The sequence below is a fragment of the Chelonoidis abingdonii genome, chromosome 17 (genome assembly GCF_003597395.2).
Source record: "Chelonoidis abingdonii isolate Lonesome George chromosome 17, CheloAbing_2.0, whole genome shotgun sequence".
NCBI classification, from domain to species: domain Eukaryota; kingdom Metazoa; phylum Chordata; order Testudines; family Testudinidae; genus Chelonoidis; species Chelonoidis abingdonii.
In genome coordinates, this window is record NC_133785.1 from 10,772,472 (window position 1) to 10,798,234 (window position 25,763).

A 25,763-nucleotide genomic window follows, 5' to 3' on the forward strand; every position below is an offset into this window, starting at 1 on the left:
TTTACCCTTTGCTCCACAGTGGATGGTAGCAGGGACTGAAGTAGGGTGACCAGATGTCCCAATTTTATAGGGACAATCCTGATATTTGGGGCTTTTTTTTGTATAGGCTCCTATTACCCCTCACCCCCTGTCCCAATTTTTCACACTTGCTGTCTGGTCGCCCTAGACTGAAGGGACCTTCCGTTACCTTTATATTGGGAGCATGGGTGCTGGAGTGGAAGGCAGGATGCCTGGGTTCTATCCTTGGTTCTGATGTGGAGCTTGGGCAGGTCTCTTTTCTTTTTGGTGCCTCTATTTCCCCTCCCACCCTGTGTCTTTTTAGACTCTGAGCTTTTCAGGGCAGGGACTGTCTCTGTGAAATACAAGGGACAATGAGAACCTTAGTCTTAGATCACCAGTAAGTCAGTGGGAAAACTGGGAATAGAACCCAGACTCCTAGCCAGCAGCCCAGCCTACCAGACCACAGTCCTCTCCCAGAGGCTGAGAATAGAACCTAGGAGTCCTGAGTCCTAGTCAAATGCTCTATTCACTAGGCCACACTGCTGACTCAATTTCTCACCTTTCTGCCGTCTACAGGAGCTGGAGGAGAATTACACCCGGGCATTCTCAGAGGCGCTGGCTGCTTTTGGGAACGGGGCTCTCTTTGTGGAGAAGTTCATCGAGAAGCCAAGACACATTGAGGTCCAGATTCTGGGTGAGCCCTAATATCCCTTTGCTTGCCCAACCCAGCCCAGGATGAACTGGCTGACTCGGGGGTGCAGGGAATGGGATGCAGGGTCTTTTCCCTCTAGGTGGCACCAGCTCTGATCCAGCCCCAGGACGAGGGGACTGGCTGGCTCACAGGGGCAGGGAATGGAACACAGGGCCTTTCCCCTCTAGGGGGTGCTGACTCTGATCCAGCCCATGGCTGAGGAGCACTGGCTGGGTGTTGCCTGCCTGGAGGCTCTTCTACACGTGACCGAGGGTCCCCAGTCCCTGGAAGGGGATCAGCATTGACTTTCTCTTCTCTGCAGGGGACAAGTATGGGAATGTGGTGCACCTTTACGAGCGGGACTGCTCCATCCAGAGGCGGCACCAAAAGGTCGTGGAGATTGCCCCAGCGGCTCACCTCGACTCCCAGCTCCGTACCAAACTCACCAGTGATGCTGTCAGACTGGCCAAGCAGGTACGAGCCACCCTGGAGATCCTGGGGCTGGGAGAGTGGGGGATTGCAGGTTGGGATAGAGGGATATTGGCAGAGCTATGTGTGTGCAGAGCACGGGGCTGTGGATTGGGACTAGGGGAAGGGTGATTGTGGCTTAATTGTTTATTAGGAGCCTTTGCAGTCCTGGAAGCTGGAAATGGGCGACAGGGGATGATCACTTGATGATTCCCTGTTCTGTTCATTCCCTCTGGGGCACCTGGCATTGGCCTCTGTCAGAAGACAGGACACTGGGCTAGATGGACCTTTGGTCTGACCCAGTTTGGCTGTTCTTATGCTAACTTTCTGGTATCATCTGTTTCACCACTGACCCTTTTTGAGGTACAAAATTGTTTCCTTTCCATCTCAAAACATTAGCTTTCTTTGGGAGGGCGTGTAATCCAGTGACGAGGACATTGGGCTGGGAGCCAACACTTCTGAGTTCAGCTCTGGGAGGGGAGTGGGGCATGGGGGTTAGAGCAGAGGTGGATGGTCATCAGGGCTTTTCCCCTCTTTGTGCCTCAGTTTCCCCTCAAAGTCACTGTCGGAGCTGAGGATAGTCCTGATTCCCCACCCCCTTGCTCTGACTGCTAGACCCCCCTCTCCTCCCAGAACCAGGGATAGAACGTAGGAGTCCTGACGTCTAGGCCTTCCCTCTGTGTTAACCCACTAGACACCACTCAGCCGGGAATAGAAGCCAGAAGTCTGCAAAGCCACCTCGTTGTCCACCTGCAGAGCCCTCCTCAACACTCTCCTTTGCTGTGATGCCTACAAAAAACGTGCCAATGGTTAGGCTGTTCATGTGCTGAGCCCGCTGCCCATCGCGCTGCCCAGGACTGTCTCACTGTTTACTTGTACTTGCCCATCTGGTTCCATCCATCTCTTGTCTCTTGCCTTATCCTTAGGCTGGAAGCTCTTAGGGGATAGAAACTGTTTTTGTTCTGTGCATTTAGCACACTGGGGTCTTGGTTCATGACTAGGGCTGCTAGGCGCTACTGCAATTCAAATGGCAAATAACAAGAGCCCTGACCCCCAGCTCAGTGCCCTTGTCCATTAGTCTCGAACCGGCCCATGCTGACAGCTCTCTGAATTCGGGAGCCCATGTTGTGGGGTGGGGCCCATCTGTCCATCTCTGTCACCCACATTCAGTAGCCGAGTCCTTTGCCGATGCACTGGAGATGGAGCAGCTGAATCCGATGGGTGTTAAAAATGATGGATCTTGACAGAGCCAAAGCCCGCTGGCGTTCATTCCCAGGGCTCCTGATCTCGGTCGTGGGGACTTGATGGCTCAACTTGCCAGCCTGATTGCATCCTCCATGGCTACGGTATGTGGCCGGGAATCCTCTTCATTATTAGGTGTATCACGGTAGCGTCTAGAGGACGTGACTGAGATCAGGACCCCATTGTGCCAGGCGCTGCACAGACCCCGACTGGGATAGGGGTCACCGTTGTGCTGAGTGCTGCACAGACACTGGCTGATATTGGGGGGCCCTTACTGCCAGGCACTGAGCAGACACAGAGTGACAGCTCCTGCCCCAAAGAGCTCACAGTCTAAATAGTAAAATAAGGAGGGGAAACTGAGACAGTGAGCGGGGAAGGGACTAACCCAATGTCAAGGGTCTCCACATGCTGCCATAATACAAATAATAACACTACAGCTCTGATTTCCTCCTGCAGGAGGTGGTGGTGGAATGTACAAACTTAAATCCACTGGCTCTGCTGTATGGGAACACACCTCTTGAATCCCTGTCTGCTGAGAACCCTACTGGGATGCTCCTAGGCTCTGCAGTTTAGTAAAGCATCACTGCAGCTCTGAGCCAGACTAACTGCAGCGGGGAACTGGGGTAATGGAATCTGTCAGCTGCCTCCAGCAGAGCAGTGAGCTCTGAGTGTGTGTGCATGTGTGAGATGTTGCTCCCTGCTGGAGATAATGAGGCTGGTGTGAGTGTGTGTAGTTTGGATTTCGCTTTGTGTGCATGTACCAATGTATGTGTGTGCGCACATATGTGCACAGTTTGGACTTCTCAGTGGGTGTGTGCTAAACGTGAACCTTATCCAAGCATCAGGACTCCTGGGTTCTATTCCCAGCTGTAGGGAGGGAGTGGGGCCTAATGGGTTAGAATAGAAGAAGCTAAGAGTCAGGACTCCAGGGTTTTCTCCTTAGCTCTGGGAGGGGAATGGAGTCTAGTAGTTAGAGCAATGGGGGGGCAGGGAACCCGGACCCCCAGGTTTTATTCCTGGATCAGGAAGGGAAGTAGAGCCTAGGGGTTAAAGCAGGGGCCAGATTTCAGCAGCTGGATAGGGTGTGTTGAGGTTGAGGGTGCCTTGTGTCAAAGAGGAGACAGGAGCAGGTTGAGGCTTCATCTTCATGGTGGTGAATCATATTCAGATTTCTGCAAGGCTGAGGTCTTTGTCCCAACAAGCAGCCTGAGATGGGGCAGGGGCATCTTGCCCCTGGCAGTCGTAATGGGTGGCATCCAGACTGCAGCAAGGGAAACTGGGAGTTAAGATCTGTCCCATCCAGAGCAGTGGGGTTGGAGTTAACACCCCTTGGGATGCCCGGAACCACTTCTTCCTCAGGGTGTTCAGCTCAGGCTCCCTGCAGATTCAGGCAGGTGTCATCACAAAAGAGAGAAAAGATCAGGATGAAATTTTGAATCACATGTTTTCAGCACAAAATGTCCTTTTTTTCCAAAATGAACATTTTGTAAAGTCACAGAGTCCAAGGCTGTCAGGGAACATTGTGATCATAGTCTGACCTGTAGAGAACACAGGCCAGAGACCTTCCCCAAAAGAATTCCTAGAGCAGATCTTCTTGTGGAAAAACATCCAATCTTGATTAAAAAAATTGTCAGTGATGGAAAATCTACCCCAGCCCTTGATAAGTTTTCCTAATGAATAATGACTCTTAAAAATTGACACTTTATTCCAGTCTAAATTTGTCTAGCTTCAACTTCCAACCTTTGGGTTGTGTTAGACCTTTGGCTGTAGGCTGAGGAACCCATTATCTAATCTCTGTTCCGCATGGAAGTACTTACAGGCTGGGGTCAAGTCATCCCTCAAGCGTCTCTTTGTTAGCTATATAGCTTGAGTTCTTTGAGTCTCTCACTGTGAAGTGTGTTCTCTAATCCTTTAATCATTCTCATGGCTCTTCTCTGAGCCCTCTCTGATTTATCCACATCCTTCTGGAGTTGTGGATACCCAAACTGGACCCAGGCTTCCAGCAGATCTTGCACCAGTGCCAAATACAGAGGCAAAACAACCTTTCTAATCCTGCTTGCGATTGCCCTGCTTATGCATCCAAGGATCTCATTAACTCTTATGGCCGCAGCGTCGCACTGGGAGCTCATGTTCAGCTGATTCTCCACCACAACCCCCAAATCTTTTGCGGAGTCACTGCTTCCCAGGATAGAGTCCCCCATCCTGTATGTATGGCCTACATTCTTTGTTCCTAGATGTATACGTTGACATTTAGCCATATTAAAAAGCATGTTGTTTGCTTGTGCCTGGCGTGCCAAGTGATCCAGATCACTCTGTATCGGTGACCTGCCTTCTTTCTTATTTACCATTCCCCCCATTTTTGTGTCATCTGCAAACTTGATCTGTGATGATTTTGTTTTCTCCCAGGTTATCAATAAAAATGGTAAATAGCGTAGGGCCAAGAACTGATCCCTGTGGGACTCCACTAGGAACACTCCTGTTTGATAACGGTTCCCTGTTTACAATTACGTTTTGAGGCCAATCAGTTAGTCAGCTATGAATCCATTTGGTGTGGGCCATGTTCATATGATTCCTTCCTTGGTTTTTAATCACAATGTTGTACGGTACCAAGTCATATGCCTTACAGAAGTCTAAGGATATTACATCAGCGTTCTTACCTTTATTAAGGAAACTTGTAAATTTCCTCAGAAAAAGATGTCATTCGTTTGACAGGATCTGTCTTCGATAAACCCCTGGTCATTGACACCAGTTACAGCTCCGTCCTTCAATTCTTTATTAATCAAGTCTCGTATCAGCTGCTCCATTATCACGCCCGGGATCGATGTCAGACTGACAGGCCTATAATTACCTGGGTCATCCCATTTACCCTTTTTATATATTGGCACAACATTAGCTTTCTTCCAGCCTTCCGGAACTTTCCTACTGTTCCAAGACTTATTGAAAATCAACATTAATGGTCCAGTGAGCACCGGAGGCAGTTTCTGTTGAAATCTTCTGGTGTTTTGTCAAAAAACTAGAAAGGGAAGGTGCTGAGGCCTGGAGCAGGACCCATGGCACTAGGCTCTGTACAAACCCTGAACAAAATCCAGACAAATCACTCTGGTAAACAGATGCCAGGTGCTCATAGCAATGCAGGAGGACTGTCGAAGCAATCATGATCCCTTCTCCCACAGTTGCTCAAAAAATTTTGTATGGGACGGTTTTCCATTGGAAAATATGGTTTAGCTGAAATCAACTGGTTTTGCAGCAAGCTGTCAGTTTCAGCAAAATCTTAGTGCTTGGGTTCAATTTTATCATTTTGATATTTCAGTGTATTTGGTTTATACTAACAACAACCCTCAGCTCTTCACTACAGCTTTTAATCCCGTGATCGCAAAGCACTTTACGAAGGAGGCCAGTAGCATTATCTCCATTTTACAGATGGGTAAACTGAGGCACGGGGCGGGGACAAGACCTGCTCAAGGTCACTCGGCCAGTCCCATGGCGGAGCTGGGCATAGAACCTATAAGTCCTGAGTCCCAAGCCAGTGCTTTAGCCAGTAGGCAACACTGCCTGTTTTTTTGGACTTTGCTATTATATTAAAATATTTATTTAATTTTTGTTTTTAATTTAGGATTTAATTCTAATTTAGTGTTAATTTTTAAATTGTATTTATACATATTATATTTTATCTTATGTCATCTATTGATATATATTACATTTAATAATGCCTAATATACTCTATTTCATATTTTGATATCATTTAAGAGCAAAAACAAAATGAAGCGATAAACTGGAAATTAATTGATTTTGATGGCCTCAAGTCCAAATGTTGCAGGATTTTCGTTCTGGGGGAAATTCTGAAAATTTACCGCAGAACGAACAAATAAATAAATTGCAGAATTCCTCATAAAATGGAAATTCTGGTTTTCGAAAAATTCCAGGCCACCTCTAGTGATGTGACACATGCTCAGTTTTGGTAGAATCTGGCTGGGGGGAGGGGTGTGCAGAAAGTCTGGGAGTCAGGACTCCTGGGTTCTAGTCCCAGTTCTGAGAGGGGAGTGGTGTCTAGTGGTTAGAACAGCAGGGGCTGAGAGTCAGGACTCCTGGGTTCTAGTCCCATCTCCGGGAGGGGAGTGGGGTCTAGTGGTTAGAACAGGGGGGCTGGTTTTGTTCCCATCTCTGGGAGGGGAGGGGAGTCTAGTGGTTGGGGGGGGGCTGAGAGTCCGGACTCCTGAGTTCTAGTCCCAGCTCTGGGAGGGGAGGGGAGTCTAGTGGTTAGAGCAGGGCAGGCTGAGAGTCAGGACTTCTGGGTTCTAGTCCCATCTCCGGGAGGGGAGTGGGGTCTAGTGATTAGAGCAGGGCGGGCTGAGAGTCAGGACTCCTGGATTCTAGTCCCAGCTCTGGGAGGGGAGTGGAGTCTAGTGGTTAAAACAGGGGGGCTGATTTTATTCCCATCTCTGGGAGGGGAGTGGGAGCTAATGATTAGAGTGGGGGGTGGGGCTCAGGAGACAGAACTCTGGGGTTCTACAACCCTTAGCTCTGCTTTGTTTTTTGGGAACATGGGCTGTCAGAAGGAGCCCAGGGCTCCTGCGCTGGGAGAAGTGATTTGTGCTGATACCGGGAGCGTTGTGACAGCCGGCTCTGAGTGGTGACATTAGCAGCTGTTGTCTTAGCATGTCCCTTGCCCCTCTGCACTGGGGTCCCATTGTTCCTCTGTGAAGTGAGTAATTACCAGACTTCCTAACGAACTCCGTGCACCTCCCACTCACTGACGGCATGACAAGTTGGGGCAGCAGCTGTTGAAATAGACACCCTCAGTATGAAACATTCATGGACAGCCAGATCTCCTTCTATTCCTGGCTCTGGGAAGGCAGTGGGGTCTAGTAGTTAGAGTAGGGGGATGGGGCCAGGAGTCCTGGTTTCTATCCCAGCTCTGGTGGGTGATGGAATCTCGTGGCTAGAGAAAGGGTGGCTGGGAGTCAGGATTCCTGGCTTCTATCCCCATCTCTGGGAGGGGAGTAGAGTCTAATTGTCAGAACAGGGGGGCTGGGAGTCAGGACTCCTGGGTCTTATCTCCCAAGTCTGGGAGGGGAGAGGGATCTCGTGGCTGATCAGAATGTCCCCTTCGGGATTTACAGTCTCGCCACATGACTTTGGAAGGCAGGCAGCCATGAAATGCACTGAGGGAGCATAAGCATAAGCTTCCCTCCTGAAATTACCAGTGCCACCTCCATCTCTTATTATGAAAAGACAAAGCAGAGCTGCTGCTGGGTTTAATTGTCTCCCCCTCCAGCCGCCCGCTCTTTTTTGGCAGCTGGACCTGTACAAGACTCCTTGGCAACCTCGTGGCAACCAATCCGTGATCTGCTTTAAGCCACGGGTTTGGTGGGCTAGGAGTCAGGACTCGTGGGATCTATTCCCAGCTCAGGTGGTGAGGGGCGTGGGGTCTGGTGGCTTGAAGACACAAAAAAGCAGATTTTTCCCTGTTATTCTGCATCTCATCAAGATCCCAAGTGTCATTTCCTGTTTGCGCTCTCCACTCTCCCATCTAATTGAAGTAGGCAGCAAATGCCCCTAGTGGGCCACTGGAGCTTCCAGGCCTCCCGACACATCCCCCCACTCCCTCCTTGGCATAGCTATCTGGGTGCCTCCTGCCTCATGGGTGCAAATGCAGTTGCTCGGCAGGATGCCTGGCACTAGGGGGCAGTGTGCGCCCAGCAGATGCACACAGTCTGTGGGTTCCATACATCTCTGCCTGGGAGTGATGCATCTGAGCAACATTGAAAGCCCTGCTGGGTTATTTTCCTTCAGGGACAATGAATCGCAAATGACAGGATAAAATAACAGGGCAGGAATCAGGACTTACGAGTTGATGCTCCTGCTCTGTAAACGAGCTCCTGGTTGTTATGGGCACAGCAAACTAACGGAGCCACTTGGAACACGGTGGATCGAGGTTGCTAAGAGCACTAAAGGCGACTGCCAATAATGGGCTCTGCACTGACTCTGAGGGGGATCAGGGGCTCTATTGTGCCAGGTGCTGCACAGACATGAATCAAGATCAGGGTCCCCCCATTGTGCTGGGCACCGCACAGACCTGGATGGTGATCAGGGTGTAGCCAGTGGAGGCTACAAAGGCCTTCACTGTGCCTAGTACAGCACAGCTGCAATCTCAGATGAGGCCTCTAAACTACACCAGTTAGGGCACCGAGCAGCCCTTGGCCTGTGTGACATCATTGCCCTGGGCACAGAGCACACTTGGTGTAATCGGCTGAGAACTGCCTTTCCTGGCTGATGAGTTCTTCTCTGTGGCTTGATTAAAGTCTCTGAGGCAAATGGCTGCTCACCCTGATTTCCTTTTGCCTCTCCGACTGCTTCATGATCAGGCCTCTGAAAACAGGCTTCTATTTATTCCTCATCATGTTTCGCTTTTCGTCCAGTTCCTTCTACTTCAGCCTCATCCCTCCTTGCTAGTCAGCGAGAAGGATTTCAAGTGTCCTTCCCCGGCAGAGCCAGCCTTTTTCCTCTCTGCTCCCCTGGTCAATAGAGCAACTGTGTTTGCCTGTTCTGGCCAAGATTGGGATCCTCAAGGTGCCTGCTGCTGTGCAGACCCTGACTGGGTGCAGGGCCTCCATTGCACCTGATGCTGTGCAGACCCCTCTCGGGAGTGGGGCCCCATTGGGCTGAGCACTGCACAGATACACAGATACGGTCCCTGCCCCAAATTGCTTACAGGCTAATTTAACTAAGAAGGGGGTGGGAAATGGAGGCACAGAGAGGGGAAGGGACTTGGCCAAGGGCAATAGTAGAGTGGGAAATAGAACCCAGGAGTCCTGGGTGCTACATTCATTCAACCTGTCTAGATTGTGTCTCCACTGTGCCTGAATCTATGTATTCCTATGGCCCTTCTTTCGCAGAGAGGAGGCTTGGCCCTGTGGTTAGATTATTAACCTAGGATTTGGGAGATTGGTTCAGTTCCCGGCTCTGCCATGGACTCCCTGGGCCACTCACTTTGTCTAGGGCTCTGTAAAACCGGGATAATAGCACTTCCCTTCCTTCAGCCTCAGCCAGGGATCTGTGCGGCACCCGGCCCAAGGACGCCATGATCTGCATCGTGTCTGTGCAACACCCAGCATGATGGGGAGCCCCGATCTCGGGAGCACCTAATACAAAGCCGGGCCAGGAGCAGTGTCTAAATTGCTACATTTGCATCCGGAGGCAACCCAGCCCAACACTGAGGTGTCTTTGGCAGCATCTGCAGAGCAGCAGGTGGTTCAGTGGGGGATTCCTCTGGAAAGAGACATCAGAGGGAGCAGATGAGACACCAGCCACAGAGCAGGGCCATTGATCAATCTCCTTTACATTTCCAGATCCCCTTCAAACCCTAGCTGCTTTCATGTCTCCTTGGCTTCATTGCTCAGCCACTTCACTGCCCCCTCACTGCGGACTAGCACATTCACCATGCCCCATTAGGGTGCAGAGTTGGGTACTCTGTGCAAATAAGACAGTGCCCTGATTTGCATATTTGAATATACATAACCTCATTTGAATACATCCCTCCACCAGCCTTTCTACCTGAAATAATAGGGATGCTTGGGAGCAGGCTCCCTGAATCAGGAGGCTCCTGGGTCTGATCCATGCGTGTGCAGTGCAGGGATTGCTGTCCCACCAGCTGGGTATGCAGCCTCGGGTGCAAGGGCTTCTGGGAGTGCTGCTGCAAACTACTGGGGGTCGTGCATGGCCTCATGTGCCCCCCACCTAAGGCAGGAAAGGACCGACATCACAAAGGCCTAAATTTGTCTCCTGCAAATCCAGTATTGGTGGAGTTGTGGAAGCTCCCAGAGGCCCTGACTGAGATCGGGGGCCCCATCGTGCCAGGTGCTGCACAGATCCTGACTGCAATCAGGGGCCCTGTCTTGGTGGGTGCCACACAGACCCTGAGTGTGATTGGGGGCCCCACTGGGCTGGGTGCCACACAGACACACCCTGAATGACAGTCCCTGTCCTACAGAGCTCACAGTGTAAAGAGAGCGTGAAAGCTGAAACTGAGGTAAAGGGGCTCGGTAAAGTTCACCCTGTAAGTTTGGTGGCCCAGTTGAAAGAGAATCCGAGAATCCAGGCTCCAGCTGCCCTGCTGCTCTAACCACTAGCCCCCACTCCTCCCTCAGATGGAGATAGGACTCAGGCGTTCTGACTGCCAGCCTGGCAGCCTTATCTAATGTCTATTATGCATGTAGCTACCCTGTCTTTTCTCCAGCTGCTGATGCGCAGGAAGCTCCAGCCTTGCTGATCCCGCTCTTAAACCCACTCAATTGCCTCATAATGTGCTTTCATTTAATGATCAAAATGATATTTGATTAGGCTGCCTGTACTACATTTTTTCTTAAATAGATAATTAAGAGATTATTTCCCCTCAAGTTTGTTAGCAGGTAATTTAAGCAACAGGAAACACAGATGCATTTCCATGTGGAGCGTCTCTTTATAGGAATCAACAGACGACTGGGGTGTTGCTTATGTCTCGAGGTGGGGTGGAGAAGTCAAGCCCTGGTGCTAGTTTGAAACATAGGGAAGTAGGGTGGTGCTGATCTCCACTGTTAGAGCCTGGACTAGGAGTCAGGACTTCTGGGTTCTATTCCCAGCTGTAGGTGGGGAGTGGGGTTTAGTGGTTAGAGAAGCAGAGGTGGGAGTCAGGACTCCTGGGTTCTAGTCATGCTCTTCTCCCAGAGCCAGGCATAGAACCCAGGAGTCCTGATTCTCAGACTCTTTTTCTGTAACTACCAATCTCTGCTCCTCTCCCAAAACTGGGTATAGAACTCTGGAGTCCGGAGTCTCACCATAGACAAAAGGCGGGTGGGAAAATAAAGGAATAGAGCAGGGAAGGGACTTTCCTAAGGTCACACAGTAGGTCAGTGGCAGAGCCAGGAGTAGACGCCAGCTCCTAGTCCAATGCCTGTGTCGCTAGCCCAATGTCTTTCTTAGGCAGGAACTCCTGTGATGCATGAGCCATGTTCATGTGGGGCTCTCCCTTCCCCAGATGCTCCCTCTCTGATCTTCAGCCACAGCAGGGGTAGAAAAGCCTCCACAGTCTGATGTGAGCCAGCGCCAGCAGGGAGCAGATGAAGGTGCTGTTTTTACACTGCATTTACATCACTGGGGGTGGGAGTGGGGTTGGCAGCTCGGGACAGTAAGAACAGATACCTCGGCACAGCCCCCGAGCATTGGCATGTGACCCCGGCACCTTGGAAGATAACCGCATGGTGGGGAGAAGTGATTCCAGTATTCAAACGTGGAGGACGCAGGTTGTGGAGTGTGGTTGTAAACCAGACGTTGTCTGCACTTACTGTGTGGAAGAGCTAGTGTCCTCTCCCAGCCGTCTGCACTGGCACGGGGCGAGCTCCTCCCTCAAAATAAGCCCCACCTACTCAAGACAGCGGAGTGAGCTCGGATTCACAGCGTTATAATAAATTTCTGGAGCCCTGATGGAGATAGAGGTCCCCTTTGAGCCAGGTACTGCATAGACCCTGACTGAGATTGGGGTTCCCATTATGCCAGGTGCTGCAGTCTCAGTCAGAGACAGTCTCTGCCCCTAAGAGCTTACAGTCTAAATTAACAAAGCATCGGCAGGTAAACTGAGGCACACAGAGGGGACTTGCAGTAAGTAAGTAGCAGAACTGGAAATAGAACCCAGGTGTCCTGCCCTTCTGCACTGCTCACTCTAGCCCACTAGACCCCGCTCCCCTCCCCTAGCCGAGAATAGAACCCAGGAGTCCTGCTTCCCAGCCAGGCTGCCTCTTTAAGAGGGAAAAATATCATTGCTGTCCATGCCTCTTAAAATTCAGGAGCCGCCGAAGAGTTAAAACATCTTTAATGAGCTCCATGCTTCATTATCCTCTTTACGGCTGTCTGGCGCCCGCTCCCCCCTGCCCTGCTAAGATTGCAATGCACAGTTAATCCATATTCTCTGGTCTGTGTTATTGAATTCCCAGCCTTGCACTGACCCCCACTGGTTGCTCCGTTCAAGGATTTTCCCCACCCTCAGCTCCCCTTGAACTCCCAGCCGCCACAGCTTGCGGGCTCCCTGTTTAATTAGCAGGCATGGGTTGGAGCAGAGATGCTTTCTGATGTCCTAGGAGAAGGTCCCAGTCCCTGTCAGTCTAGCCCAAGGTCACCCCCAGGGCTGTGACGAGGCCAGGCAGATTTTGTATCTGTAATTCATCGTCCAGTTCTTAAACAGGCCAGGGAATGGAAGAGAGAGAACCTGGGGGCCTGACGCCCAGCCTGACCTCCTGCTCTTACCCCTAGACCCCTCTTGCTCCCCAGAGCTGGCAATAGAAGCCAGGCGTCCTGACTCTCAGTCTGGCATGCTGACCACTCCTCCCTTGTTTTCCAAGCGCTTGCCACTGCAGCGCAGCATCTGTTCAGTGGGATGCAGCGATGCTACAGTTAATCATGTTCCTTGACATGTCCCCTGCTCACACGCGTCGCCTGAGGTGCTGGTGCGTCTGCGAGAGACGGGCAGACACAACAGCCACGGCTTCTGTCCTCGTGTCACCTGGATCTCTCTCTCTCTCTCTCTCTCTCTCTCTCTCTCTCTCTCTCTCTCTCTCTCTCTCTCACACACACACACACACACACACACACACACACACACACACACACACACACACACACAAACACCACACCACACTCTCTCTCTCTCTCTCTCTCTCTCTCTCTCTCTCTCTCTCTCTCTCTCTCTGAGGGTATTAGACTGATGCTCAGCACTTCTGGATTTTTTCCCCTGGTCTGGGAAGGGAGTGGGGTCTAGTGGGTTAGAGTCAGGAGTGGGGACTGGGACACAGAACATCTGTGTTCTATTCCTGCAGCTTGGAGGAGAAGGGGAGTCTAGATGCTGGAGAAGGTGGGGCAGGAGTGAGGGCTTTATGGATTCTGTCCTCTGCTATGGGAGGGGAATCTAGGGGTTAGAAAGGGGGGCTGGGAGTCAGGACTCCTGGGTTCAGTCCTCAGCTCTGGGAGAGGGATCACCATGACATTTCATATTTAAATAGCTGAAATCATGAAATTTACAATTTAAAAAATCCTATAACCATGAAATCGACCCAAATGGATTGTGCATTTGGCAGGGCTCTATCCATGAGGGAGGAGTCTGCGCTTGGCACCTGGCACCCTGCACCTCAGCTGAGACAAAGTTATCTCTGCTGCCCTTCAGTGGGATCACCTTTAAACCTATTGCTGTGGGGTGGGGTTCGTGGTATTGCAGTGTGAGGATTACCCCACAGTCCCTCAGGGGTCAGGGGAGCTTATGCCAGACACCTGCAACCTGCTCTGCCTTGCTGCTGATCATAACCATGTGGAGGGCAGAGAAGTGGGACCTCCTTCCCAGCCATTGCTGGTGGAGATGCCCTTGTCATGGGGCCTGTGTTCCATCCTCAGCTTTGTGTGGGAGAAGTAAGCGGAGTTTGAACAGCTGCTGGCTTCAGGGCAGGGATGCTCTCGTGTGTCTGGGCAGCGCCTGGCACAATGGGGCCCTGATCTTGGCCAGGGTCTGTGCAGCACCTGGCACAGTGGGAATCTCAGGTATTACTGAAAAACGGCTAAGAGGGCCCCAAAGAACTCAGTATCCCCTTCCCATGGCATAGATAGTGGCAGCCTCAGCCTGTCCTTCGTTCCGTTCCAGTGGCTGGGCTCCCAAGAGAATGGCGTGTTTATTTCTGATTGAAGTGGGGAGAGATGAAGACTTTGCAGCAGTGCGTATTGCCAGGCTGAAATTACCCACTTATCCTAGGGCCCTTGGCTGAGAGCTCTGCTTCCATTATGGCTAGTTAATGTCTCTCCTGTAAGGAACCGTTCATCAAGAGAGGCAGGCCTGCTAACTTTGTCAGCCTTCCCGGAGAACCCTTTGGAACCTGAAGTGGAGAGGCAGGATAGCTGATCCCACTTTGGCTTAATGGCTGGAGCACTGCGCTGGCAGGGAAGAGACGTGAGGGCTAGGCCTGCCTCCCCTGAGGAGCTGATTCCCCTCCCAAGCTTTGTCTAATTAGACTGCAGGTTCTTTGGGCCAGGGAGCTCTTCTCGCTGGCTGGCCCCCATCCCGCTCAGGGCCTCGGCTGAAACCCCCAGAGTAATGAACGGTGCGAAGCAGCCGGGTGATCGTCAGCACCTCTGGGCACAGGCTGAGTGGTGGAGGCACAGCTGTGTATCTCCCTCCAAGGGGACCCAGGGTTGTGAGATTGCATGCAGTGGAAAGTGTCTCCTCCTGACTTCTTGGAGCGAGCGGGGTTCTTGGCATAGCACCTACCCCTTGAATGGCCTGCCAGCAGCTAGGCATGTGCCAGTCCTCCAGACTTCCTCTGTTACATTTTATCCGGACCTCCCTGAATTTAACAGAGCGTACCTCTGTCTGCATGTCACCTGCTGGGATGGAGGACACAGCAGCTGGCAGAGAAAGCACTGCAGTTGCTGCAGTCACACTAGACACCAGCGCTAGGGGGAAAGTGACACAGAGAGAGAAATTGTCTTTCCTTCCATCCCCCTGTGTTTGCAAAGCAACATTAACCCCTGTCCCAGTCATGCCACAGGGATTCTGAGCTCTCCCTGGCAGCAGCCATGATTCTTTCATTACCTGGGATCCTTGGACAGATGCGGGGAAAGAAATGGTTCTTGCAAATAGCCTGGGTTCAGTCCAATGTGAATGCAAGCAACGTGCGCTCTGCAGGGCGCGTTTGAGTCACATCGGATAAGGCAAAGGGAAGCTGAGCTGGGAAGAGGTTGAGAGGCCCAGGAACGGCACAGATCAGTGGGGGACAGGGGTTGTGGGGAATGGCTTTGAAAGCTGTGTCCTACAGGAGATGTGGGCCACTGGGCAGAGGGTGAGGAGGATGGGGAGAGGGCCGGCAGGGGGGGTATCAAAGGGAGGCGTGGGAGACTAGAAGTGGGGGATCTGTGTGCCTGTGGTTTCAGTGCAGCAAACACACATCCCTGATGCCCAGTGTTTGGCTCACTAGGGGTAGCTTAGTGAATACCAGAGCAATGGTCCCATCTACTCAATATCCGGCCCCCACTGCCAGCCTGGATTGGACCATTGGGCCCGTCTAGCACCACCTGCTGCCCTGGATCAGCCCAGTGACCCATCTAGCCCGGTAGCCCGCACAGTTCCCCTGCACACGAGCAGGTCAGTGGGTCCAGCTGTGGCCATATCCCCTCTCCAGCAGGGGCCAAGTCTCACTGCTCCATAGGAAGATGCAAGAAATGCCCTTAATGGACAATGGATAGCAGGAAAGACGCTCAGCAGGAAGGCTGTGGCACAGAGGAAAGAGCACTGGGCTAGGGATCAGGACACGTGTTTTCTATTCCCAGCTCTGCTACTGACCTTCCCTGCTGTGCGCCTCAGTTCTCCAGGTAGGGTCGCCAACCCTCCTGCTTTCGCCGGGAGTCTCCTGGAATCGGACTCTATCTCCCGGAGGCTACTGAAGCCAAACCGGGAGATTTTAGCAGCTAAAAGTCTGGCTGCACAGCGGGGCTAAGGCAGGCTCTCTGCCTGCCCTGGCTCCACGCTGCTCCCAGAAGCAGCCAGCATGTCCCTGCAGCCTGTGGGGGGACTCCGCGGCCAATAGGATGGCAGCCAATGGAAGCTGTGGGGGGAAGCATGTGAAGCCACCTGGCCTCTCCCACCCCAAGGGCCCCAGGGATGTGCCAACTGCTTCCAGGAGCAGTGTGGGGCCAGGGAGCCTGGCTTAGCCACGCTGTGCCATCGACTGGGAGCCGCTCGAGGTAAGCGCCGCCACCCCGCACCCCCTCCTGCACCCCAGCCCGCTGCCCCAGTCCTGAGCCCCCTCCCAGAGCCAGCACCCCCTCCTGCACCCCAAACCTCTTCCCACCCCCTAACCCCCTGCCTCAGCCCTGAGCCTCCTCCCACACCCAAACCCCCTCCCAGAGCCTGCACCCCGCATCTCCTCATGCACCCCAACCCCGTACCCCAGACCTGAGCCCCCTCCCATACCCAAACTCTCTCCCAGAGCCTGCACTTCACATTTCCTTGTGCACCCCAACCCCCCACCCCAGACCTGAGCCCTCTCTCACACCCAAACTCCCTCCCAGAGCCTGCACCCCGCATCTTCTCGTGTACCCCAACCCCTTGCCCCAGCCCTGAGCCCCCTCCCACACCCATACCCCCTCCCAGAACTTGTATCCTGCATCCCCTCGTGCACCTCAAGGCCCGGCCCCAGCCTTGAGCCCCCTCCCAGAGCCAGCACCCCCTCTTGCACCCCAACCCCCTTCCCTCACCCTAACCCCCTGCCCCAGCCCTGAGCCCCCTCCCACACCCAAACTCCCTCCCAGAGCCTGCACCCTGCATCCCCTCATGCACCCCAACCCCCTGCCCCAGCCTGGTGAAAGTGAGTGAGGGTGGGGGAGAGTGAGCAAGAGAGGGAGGGGGGATGGAATGAGCGGGGCAGGGCCTCGGAGAAGGAGCAGGGCCTCGGGGAAGGGGTGGGGCAGGGGGCGGGGCAAGGGTGTTTGCATTTGTGTGATTGAACAGTTGCTAACCCTATCTCCAGCCCACCTTTTGCCTGTTTGGGTAGTAAGCTCTTTGGGGTATGGACTGTGTCTCTGGGCAGCACCCAGCTCGATGGAGGAACCCCCCCGTCCCCTCTTGTTCTTCGTCACAGGGTCTAGGCTGGAGGGGTGCTGGACGGGGAGGCCCTGGTTCCCAGCCAAGTTAATATGAGTAGGTCCAGCTTTTCCTCCTGTCCCAAACTCTGCTCAGCTGCTCCTAGGGATGAAAACCTGGCAGCCAGCAGTGTATGAATGTTACATTATTGCTAATCACGCAAGCTACATTAGTGTCACCTCCCGGCATCTGAAATCTCCCTGCGCAGCATCTTCTGGAGTCAAGTGCTTTGGTTGGGAGGGCTGAGATCTAATTAAAAGCTGTATCCTAATGATGTCTGATTGCACTCAATCGGGATTGGGCTGCAAGCCAGCCAGCCAAGCCACCCTGAGAAGGTGTCACATGCTAACCGCCAGGGACAGAATGAGGCCATGACAGCCATTCACCTGTCTGCTTGTTTGTCCCTCGGATGCCCTCCCTCACCCATCTCCTGGGGTCGGGATCCTCATCCCACTTGGCCGAGAGGGACCTTGCCACTTGCAACCTCAGAGTCAGTCTCCTTCCCCCACCAGAAGCAGCCGCAAGGGAAACAGAACCCAGGAGTCCTGACTCCCAGCCCTCCTCTGTCCACTCAACCCCAGTCCCTGCATCGAGCCAGGAATAAACCCAGGAGTCCTTACTTTCAGCCCCACCCTGCTCTAACCACTAGACACCACTCCCCTTCCAGCATCAAGGATAGATCCCTGGAGCCCAGCGTCCCAGTCACTCTGCTCTAACCACTAGACCAGACACAGTGGCCCTGTTTCCCAGTCCTGTGCCCTAACCCAGACCACAACCACTCTGTATATATTTGCCACTGAGAGACACAGTTAGAATGCTCAGACCCTCACAAACCCCTTATCTCTTTGCAGGTAGGATATGAAAATGCTGGCACCGTGGAGTTCCTGGTAGATAAACATGGCAAACACTACTTCATTGAGGTGAATTCCCGGCTTCAAGTGGAGCACACGGTGACAGAAGAGATCACAGAGTAAGTGATGCCTCTTGCTCCCCAGTCTGCTGTGCTGGGGCACCTTCTTAGCTGTCTAAACAGAGGGATACGGAGTAGGAGCAAGGAGGTGGTATTAGCCCTTGGGAGGAGGGGATGAGAGGATGGAGGAGTGTGGGAATGTGGCATATGGGATGGAGGGGGGAAGAGGGTGCACTCAGGACCAGCACCAGTGTTTTTGGCGCCCTAGGCGCACGGCCATTTCGCTGCCCCGTGCATTGCTCCCGCGGCTCCAGTGGACCTGCCGCAGGCATTCCCACGGAGGGTCCGCTGGTCCTGCAGCTCTGGTGGAGCTGCCTCAGGCGTGCCTGCAGGAGGTCCACCAGAGCCGCGGGACCAGCGGACCCTCCGCAGGCACACCTGTGGCAGGTCAACTGGAGACGCCTGCCCCCCCCCGGTAAAATGCTGCCCCCCAGTAATTCTGGCGCCCTAGGTGATTGCCTAGGTCACCTAAATGGAAGCACCGGCCCTGGGTGCACTGAATCCAAACGCTGTTTGCTGTCCCATCTCAGACCAATAGGCCTATCTAGCTCGGCCTCCCATCCTGCCATCCCAGATCAGACTAATGGGCCCAGCCAGTCAGGTATGCCCAAGAATCTGTCTTTTCTACTCTGTTCTGTATTTGTACATCACCTGGCACGATGAGTCGTGGCCCATGACTGGGGCTCCTAGTGCTAATGCAAACCAAATTCCATCTGCATATAACCTATAGACTAGAATAGCCCTGCACCGTGGCTCGTAGCCTTGTGTGATATGCTCCAGAGAGCTAGACCACCTCTTGGTTGCTGTTATATGAGCAGGCAGTTCAGCAGGTTGTTAAAGGTGGTTGTCGCGTTTGCAGTTAGATGCAGACCAAGACGTTGGGCTGAACTCGCAGCATTCACCTCCCCAAAGCCGGGGCATGTTTTCACGCACACAGCTTTAGACTCCGCACTGTAAAGGAGCAGCGGGAGTCCCCACACTCCGCCTGGGAGGGGAAGAAGGAAATCCTTCCTCCCAGCTTGGCTGGTGTTTCAGCAGAGCTGCCACCAGCAACATCAGAGGCTCTGAGGCTTGGGTGTTCCAAATTCACAAGTCAGATCATCTTGAAAATCATCAGGTTGGTGCAGAAGAAAATCAGAGATCCCCGGAAATATCACCGCACTGGCTTTAAAAATCACCCCATTGGCTTAAACATTATGAGCTTGGCTTAAAAAAAACAGCAAGAAGGTTCTTTAAGAGCAGGAAATTGGCTTAGGAAATAATGAGATTTTTGAGCATTCATCTTGTTTTTTTAGTTTTCCTTATGGTTTTGGAGCCCTTAAGGTTAATCTTTTCCAGGTTTTCTCCCCCACTGCGAGGGTTAGAAAACTATCTCCGAAAAGAAAAGAAAAGTTGAGTTTCTCATACGTTCATGACTCCAGGAGCTGGTGCTTTAAGGAAAGAACTAAATATCATGAGGCACAAGAATGCTAGGTGCCTCATGTGCTAAAATTGTGATTCACCTGGCGTACGGTTGCTGTTTATATAGAGGGTTTGGCCAAATTTGATTTGAATTTTTCATTGTTTATAGCGACAGATAATAGCAATGTTTATTTTAAAGATTTTTACAATTTTTATTGATTTGAAATGTTCACAGTTGCAGGAAATTATGGGGAGGGTCACAGAATGGGGGAGTGAGACAATAATTATTGACCGAGAGGAGAGGCTGAGATTCACAAAGTCAAAGCTTCCTAGCGGTTAAAACACAAATTGTCAACATGGCATGTCCACGTAGACAAAGTAAATCTCCTTAAATCAAACTGGAATAAGTTTCCAAGCAACATTTTTCTGACACTGTCCGTCTGAGGTGAACTGAGGCAGCCGCCTCAGGTGCCAGACTGTGGGGAGGCACCACTAGGACCCAGAGTGTAGAAAATTGTGTCTGCTGCTGGTGCATATGTATTCTCTCTGTTCTAGATGCACAGAGATGGTGGAATGCTGGGCTGGAGGAAGGAGGGCGCAAGAGACATAACAGGCAGGCAGGAGAAAAGGTGAGAGGGAGTAACAGAAAGCAGCAGGAGCTGCAGGGAGAGAGAAGAGGAGGACCCTCTTATGTACCCTTCTAGCAGCCCCAGGCACCTGAACTGATTAACAGCAGCTTCTCAGGGAGCTTCCTGTTTCCTGCTGCTTCCCTGAACCCACTCGAGAACAGGCAGTCAGCTGAAGTAGTAGGAGGCAGTAAGGCCCTTAAGCAGTGGCGGCTCCAGGCACCAGCGCTCGCATGCCTGAGGTGGCAAGCTGCAGGGGGTGCCCTGCCAGTCCCTGCGAGGGCGGGATGCCTGCGGGAGGTCCACCGGTCCCACGAATTCAGCGGCGGGTACACCGAAGCCGTGGGACCGGCGGACCTCCTGCAGGCAAGCTGCCGAATCCGCAGGACCGGGGACCTCCCGCAGGTGCGCCGCCGAAGGCAGCCTGCCTGCCATGCTTGGGGCGGCAAAAAAGCTAGAGCTGCCCCTGCCCTTAAGATGCTGATATCTTCCCTCATTCAGTCTCTGCTACCAGCCTGCTTATTTGTCCCCTTCAACTGAGTGTTGAGAGCCACTCTAGCTGGCACAGAACAGCAGTCATGAGTGAAAGAAGAAAGCACCGTTCTGGGGCAGCATTCAGAAGAAGAAAGCAAGCACAGGAAGCTTTTCTGTTTGAGCAGGAAGGAGCTCTCCTGAGATACATACACACAAATGTTCCCGGTGAGCCTTCCAGCCCCAGTGAGGATGTGAGTGGTGAGGAGATGCCTGATCTTCCAGTTAGTCAGAGTGCAGGTGACCTGGCAGCTACTGCAGCATCCATATCAACACCTCAAATGGATGCACATTCCTGAAGAAAAGTGTAGATCAGAGAAGAGTGTGGTGAAGGTGCAAGAAACTGCTGCCGCTGAGTTTAGTTCCTTATGTCTAGATGATCCAAGACTGTGGACCCACTTGAGCAGTAGCCTGAGGGACTTACTTGTACTGCATGGGCCACAGCAAGTGAAAAACTTCATGTTCCCCAAAGACAATGAAAATAGAAGTTTCCATCCAGCACACTACTGGCATGAAATCCCAAATGGTGACAAAGTGGAGAGGCCATAGCTTATTTATTCAAAAACCCAGAATGCTGCATTCTGTTTTTGTTGCAAACTCTTCCAGTCTAATGTTCCAGCCACATTGGGTTCTACAGGAACAAAAGACTGGAAAAATCTGGCTAGAAATCTGGCATGCCATGAGAAGGCAGCAAATCACCAGAGAGTATTCCATCAATGGAAAGAGCTTGAGATGAGACTAAGGTTAAAGGCCACCATAGATGATCAGCATCAAGAGAAGACTGCGTCAGAGTCTCTTTACTGGCAAAAAAAAGGGCTCATTGCCATTGTGAGAATGCTTGTTACCCAAACCTAGCACTGTGTGGCACTTCAGATCACCTGTATGTGACAAACAATGGAAACTTCCTTAAAATTGTGGAGCTGATGGCTGAGTTTGATGCTGTACTCCAGGTGCATCTAAGAAGAGTCACCATCCAAGAAATGTACACACACCACTACCTTGAAAAAACAATTCAAAATGAGATCATACAGTTACTGGCCACAAAAGTCAAACAGAAGATTGTGGCAAATCTGAAAGCGAGATATTACTCTGTTATTCTGGACTGCACACCTGACACCAGCCATACGGAACAAATGACTTTAATGGTGCGTTTTGTAACAACAACAGAACCTAGTGAAAATGTCCCTGCAGTGGTGACTGTCAGAGAGCATTTTCTAAAATTTTTTGACATTGATGATACTACAGGAACTGGTCTGACAAATGTGCTTCTTAAAAAGCTGGAAGATACGGGAATTGCGATAGTTGACATGAGAGGTCAGGGCTACGATAATGGTGCCAACACGAGAGGAAAGAACAGAGGAGTGCAGACATGGATCCAAGAATTAAACCACTGAGATTTTTTTGTCCCATGCAGTTCTCATCCACTGAACTTGGTGGTCAGTGTTGCAGCATCAGCTTCCAGTGAGGCTGCTGAATTTTTTAATGTAATTCAAAGTATCTATGTATTTTTCTCTGCAGCAACTCTTCAATGGCAAATTTTGAAGCAATATCTGAGAACATCCTCTCTGACACTGAAACCACTGAGTGCCACACGATGGGAAAGTCGAGTGGAGACGATAATGCCTATCAAACACCAAATTGGGAAGATAGATGATGCCATAGTTGCCATTATGGAGGATAATGCTATGACAGGAACTGTTTGTGGGAGAACAGTGGCAGTGGGAAATGGAATCACCAGAAACATATATAACTTCAAATTTCTGTGTGGCTTAGTGTTGTGGCATGACATACTGTTTGAAATGTTGTAAGCGAGAGACTCCAAGGTGTTGACCTTGATATATCTGGAGCAATGGAACAACTGGACAAACCAAATTCATACCTACAGTTTTATTGGTCAGATGAGGGATTTCAAAACGTTCTGAAGAGTGGACAGAAGTTGGCAGAGGAACTTCACCCTGAAGCTATTTTCCCACCCATTAAAAAATATACAAGAGTCACCAAAGAAGAAAACATTTTGATTACGAGGCATGGGATAATCCCATAAGCGATCCCAAACAACAATTCAAAGTTGAATTCTTTAACCAGCTGCTAGATTGTGCAATACAGTCAGTTCAAGAATGTTTCATGCAGCTCAAGGAACACAGCAGCATATTTGAGATGTTGTACGATATTCCAAAACCCCTCACTATACGTGAAGAAGACCCACACCAGCAATGCAAGGCACTAGAGACAGTGTTGACACATGATGACATGCGGAATATTGATGCGAGTGATTTAGGTGATGAACTGAAAGCCCTTTCAAGATACATTTCAGCAGGATCAACTCCAAAGGCTGTTCTGGAATATATGTGCACACATAAGATGACCACCCTCTTTTCAAATGCTTTTGTTGCTCTGCGCATACTTCTCACACTTCCTGTAACAGCTGCCAGTGGAGAACGCAGCTTCTCCAAGCTGAAGTTAATAAAAACACATCTATGCTCCACAATGACACAGGAGAGGCTGGTCAGCCTTGCAAGCATCTCAATAGAGCATGAGCTGGCCCAGACTGTGGACCTTCAGGAAGCAGTTCAAATCTTTGCAGCCAAGAAGGCACAGAAAGCACCACTTTGATTATTCAAACAGATCAAAACGCCAGTGTTTACTATGCAGACAAGAAAAGTTACATTTGCTGTTCAGGCATTTGAAAGTTAAGTGTTGCTTAAAATTTTTGAACAAGGCATTTTAAGTTGTCAGTTCTCCTATATTGGGGTAGGTAGCAGAGCAGCACCATGAGAGGAGTAGAACAGGAAGAGGGCAGAATTGAGACCTTTCAAAGTTTTGGCCCAAGTGAGGGGCCATGGAGGCGTCATTTGAGCTCCCCGCGCCAGGTGCCAAAATGTTGTGGGCCAGCCCTGCGTCTGTACATTTCGACTGTTGTGTTTTGAAGTATTTTTGCGTCTATTTGTGTGCGTGGTGAAACCAATGTTTACCGATATTTCCAGATTAAAAATCTCATCCTTTCAAGCCTATTCATGTGATGGTAGCAATCCAAAGGCCCAAATATACAGTGCCTAGCACATGGGGGGGATTCTCAACTGAGACCCCCCCCCATGTGCTAAGCACTGTTCAGACCCCCCCGACCAGACTCGGGGCCCAGAGCGCTGCACATATAATTGTTCAAAACCCATGCATAAATAATGAATGATAAATAATTACAGACTGGAGGAAGGATGGCCCAGTGGTTAGGACACTAGCTGAGGACTTGAGACACCAGGGTTCACTTGTTGCTCCACCACCAACATTGGGCAAGTTGGGTGCCTCGTTTTACCCATTGTACAACAGTGATCTCTGCTCTGCCCTGCCTACCCGGGGAGTCTTGGGGATAATACATGACTACTCATGAGGCGCTCAGCTTGTGTAGCGATGGGGCCACGTAAGTGCCATTGATAGACCCCCGCCATCGAACCCTGAGGGCAATGAACGGCTGCACAGTTATTGAAACGCCAAGCACGCACGTTGTCACCTTGTTCAGTTCATCAGCACTCCTAGCAGAGTGATGTCTGGCCCCCGTTATGAGGCCTTGTCACATGAGCGGGTGAGAGACAGCCCAGACTGCAGCCCGAGTGGGATCCTTTCTGATCCTGCCTGCTTGTGGGTGCCTTGCTACCAGCAGTCCTCACCACTTGGGGGCACTGTCTGCACTAATGAAGGCCTGGAGGTCAGGCACCAGGATAAGATGTCATCTTACCATGATCTCAGCCCGGCATGCTCGGCAAATCAGACTGTGCTTCTATCTCAGAGACTTATCTTGCCCCCACCCCATCCCCTGGTGCTTCTCTAATGTATTATCCTCACAACCCCTGGGGGAGGTAGGGCAGAGCTATTACCATCATTGTGCAGGTGGGGAAACTGAGGCACAGAGCAGCCAAGGGCCAGCTCCTTAGGGGCTAGACCCACAAAAGGATGTAGGCGCTTAAGTCCAACATCTAGGTGCCACTGAGAATTTCCAGGCTCCTGCTCAGCTGCTGCCTAATTCCCTGCCAATCAGCATGCACAAAACCATTGACTCCTAATGCTACACCACAACTTACAAGCAGTTCGAAGCCTCACATCAGCCAAAACCCCAGCCCTGAAGCAGGATTCTCACACTGTGTGTTCCCCTGCTTGCTTGCCAGAGGCCCCTGATCCTGTAGGTGTGCTCTGAGCATGCTCAGGATTAGGCCTTGTGCAAAAGATAGCACGTGTGTAGGTCTGGCCCAGAATGGGTAACAGTCCAGTGGGCTGGGCACGTACCTGGGTTGTGGGAGATGCAGGTTTGAATCCCCACTCTGCCTGAGACCAAGCAGGGACTTGAACACATCTTTCCACAGCCCTGCTGAGTGCCCTGAGTGTCAAGCTCTTGGCCGTCTGAGGGCAGCGCTCTCTGCTTCTCCATGAGAAAGGGCCACCCTGTCTTAGGCACCTAACTCCAGGAGAGGGCTCACAAGTGAGTGAGTGAGGTGCTGGACCCTGAACCCTGTCCCTTTCCTCTGCATTTCACTCCTGGCTTCCAGAGCTGGCTCCCTGCACAGCTTGCTGGCTTCTGAGCATCCTTTCCTTACACGCAAGGCGTGGAGCGTCTGACTTGGAGCCAAGACTTCCACTCGGCATCAGGCCCCCGGGGAGCACTCCAGCTTAGACACTGCAACCCAGAAGAACCTCTGTGAATCTAGTCCCCCGTGTCTGGTCCAGGGTTTATGACAGAACTCAAGTGGCCCGTGCTAGCACCTGAACTGCTGCACCATCCTTTGTTGGTCCTGCAAAATGGGTGCAACTGAGGCCAGGACAATTTGTGGCTTCCTGAGGAGTGGCGAATGTAGCTCAGAGTGGCTCAGGACCAACATCCAGCTAGCCCAGCACTAGATGGCATGTTTTAGACCCACACCGGATACTGGACTTAACCTGGGCGAGTTGGGGGAAATGGAATGGCCTGTAATAGACAGAAGATCAGACTGGATGCTCTGAGGTGTCTTCGGGCCTTACAATCTATGGATCTAGGCCGCACAGGAATGCCCCTTCCAAACCTTTTTCCAACTCGGAGTCGCTTGGGAAGCTGGGCTCATTCGAAGAAAGTGCATTTTCCTACAGCCAGAGGCAAGGTTGTGTGTACAGGGACAAGAAATGTCAGCTGTACCTACGGGGTTGGGAGGGGGAGCTGTGCTCTTG

General features: G+C 51.6%; 1 protein-coding gene across 5 annotated transcripts in view; it reads left to right on the top strand.

Annotated features, from left to right (window-relative positions):
• Nucleotides 1-25,763, top strand: part of PC (pyruvate carboxylase) — a 248,923-nt gene that overhangs the window by 114,484 nt on the left and 108,676 nt on the right. For all 5 annotated transcript variants that reach the window (XM_032804324.2, XM_075073286.1, XM_032804323.2 and 2 more), the window contains 3 exons: nucleotides 577-694; nucleotides 1,014-1,165; nucleotides 17,900-18,018. In XM_032804324.2, coding sequence (XP_032660215.1) covers nucleotides 577-694; nucleotides 1,014-1,165; nucleotides 17,900-18,018 — 389 coding nt within the window. The remainder of the gene's footprint in view (nucleotides 1-576; nucleotides 695-1,013; nucleotides 1,166-17,899; nucleotides 18,019-25,763) is intronic.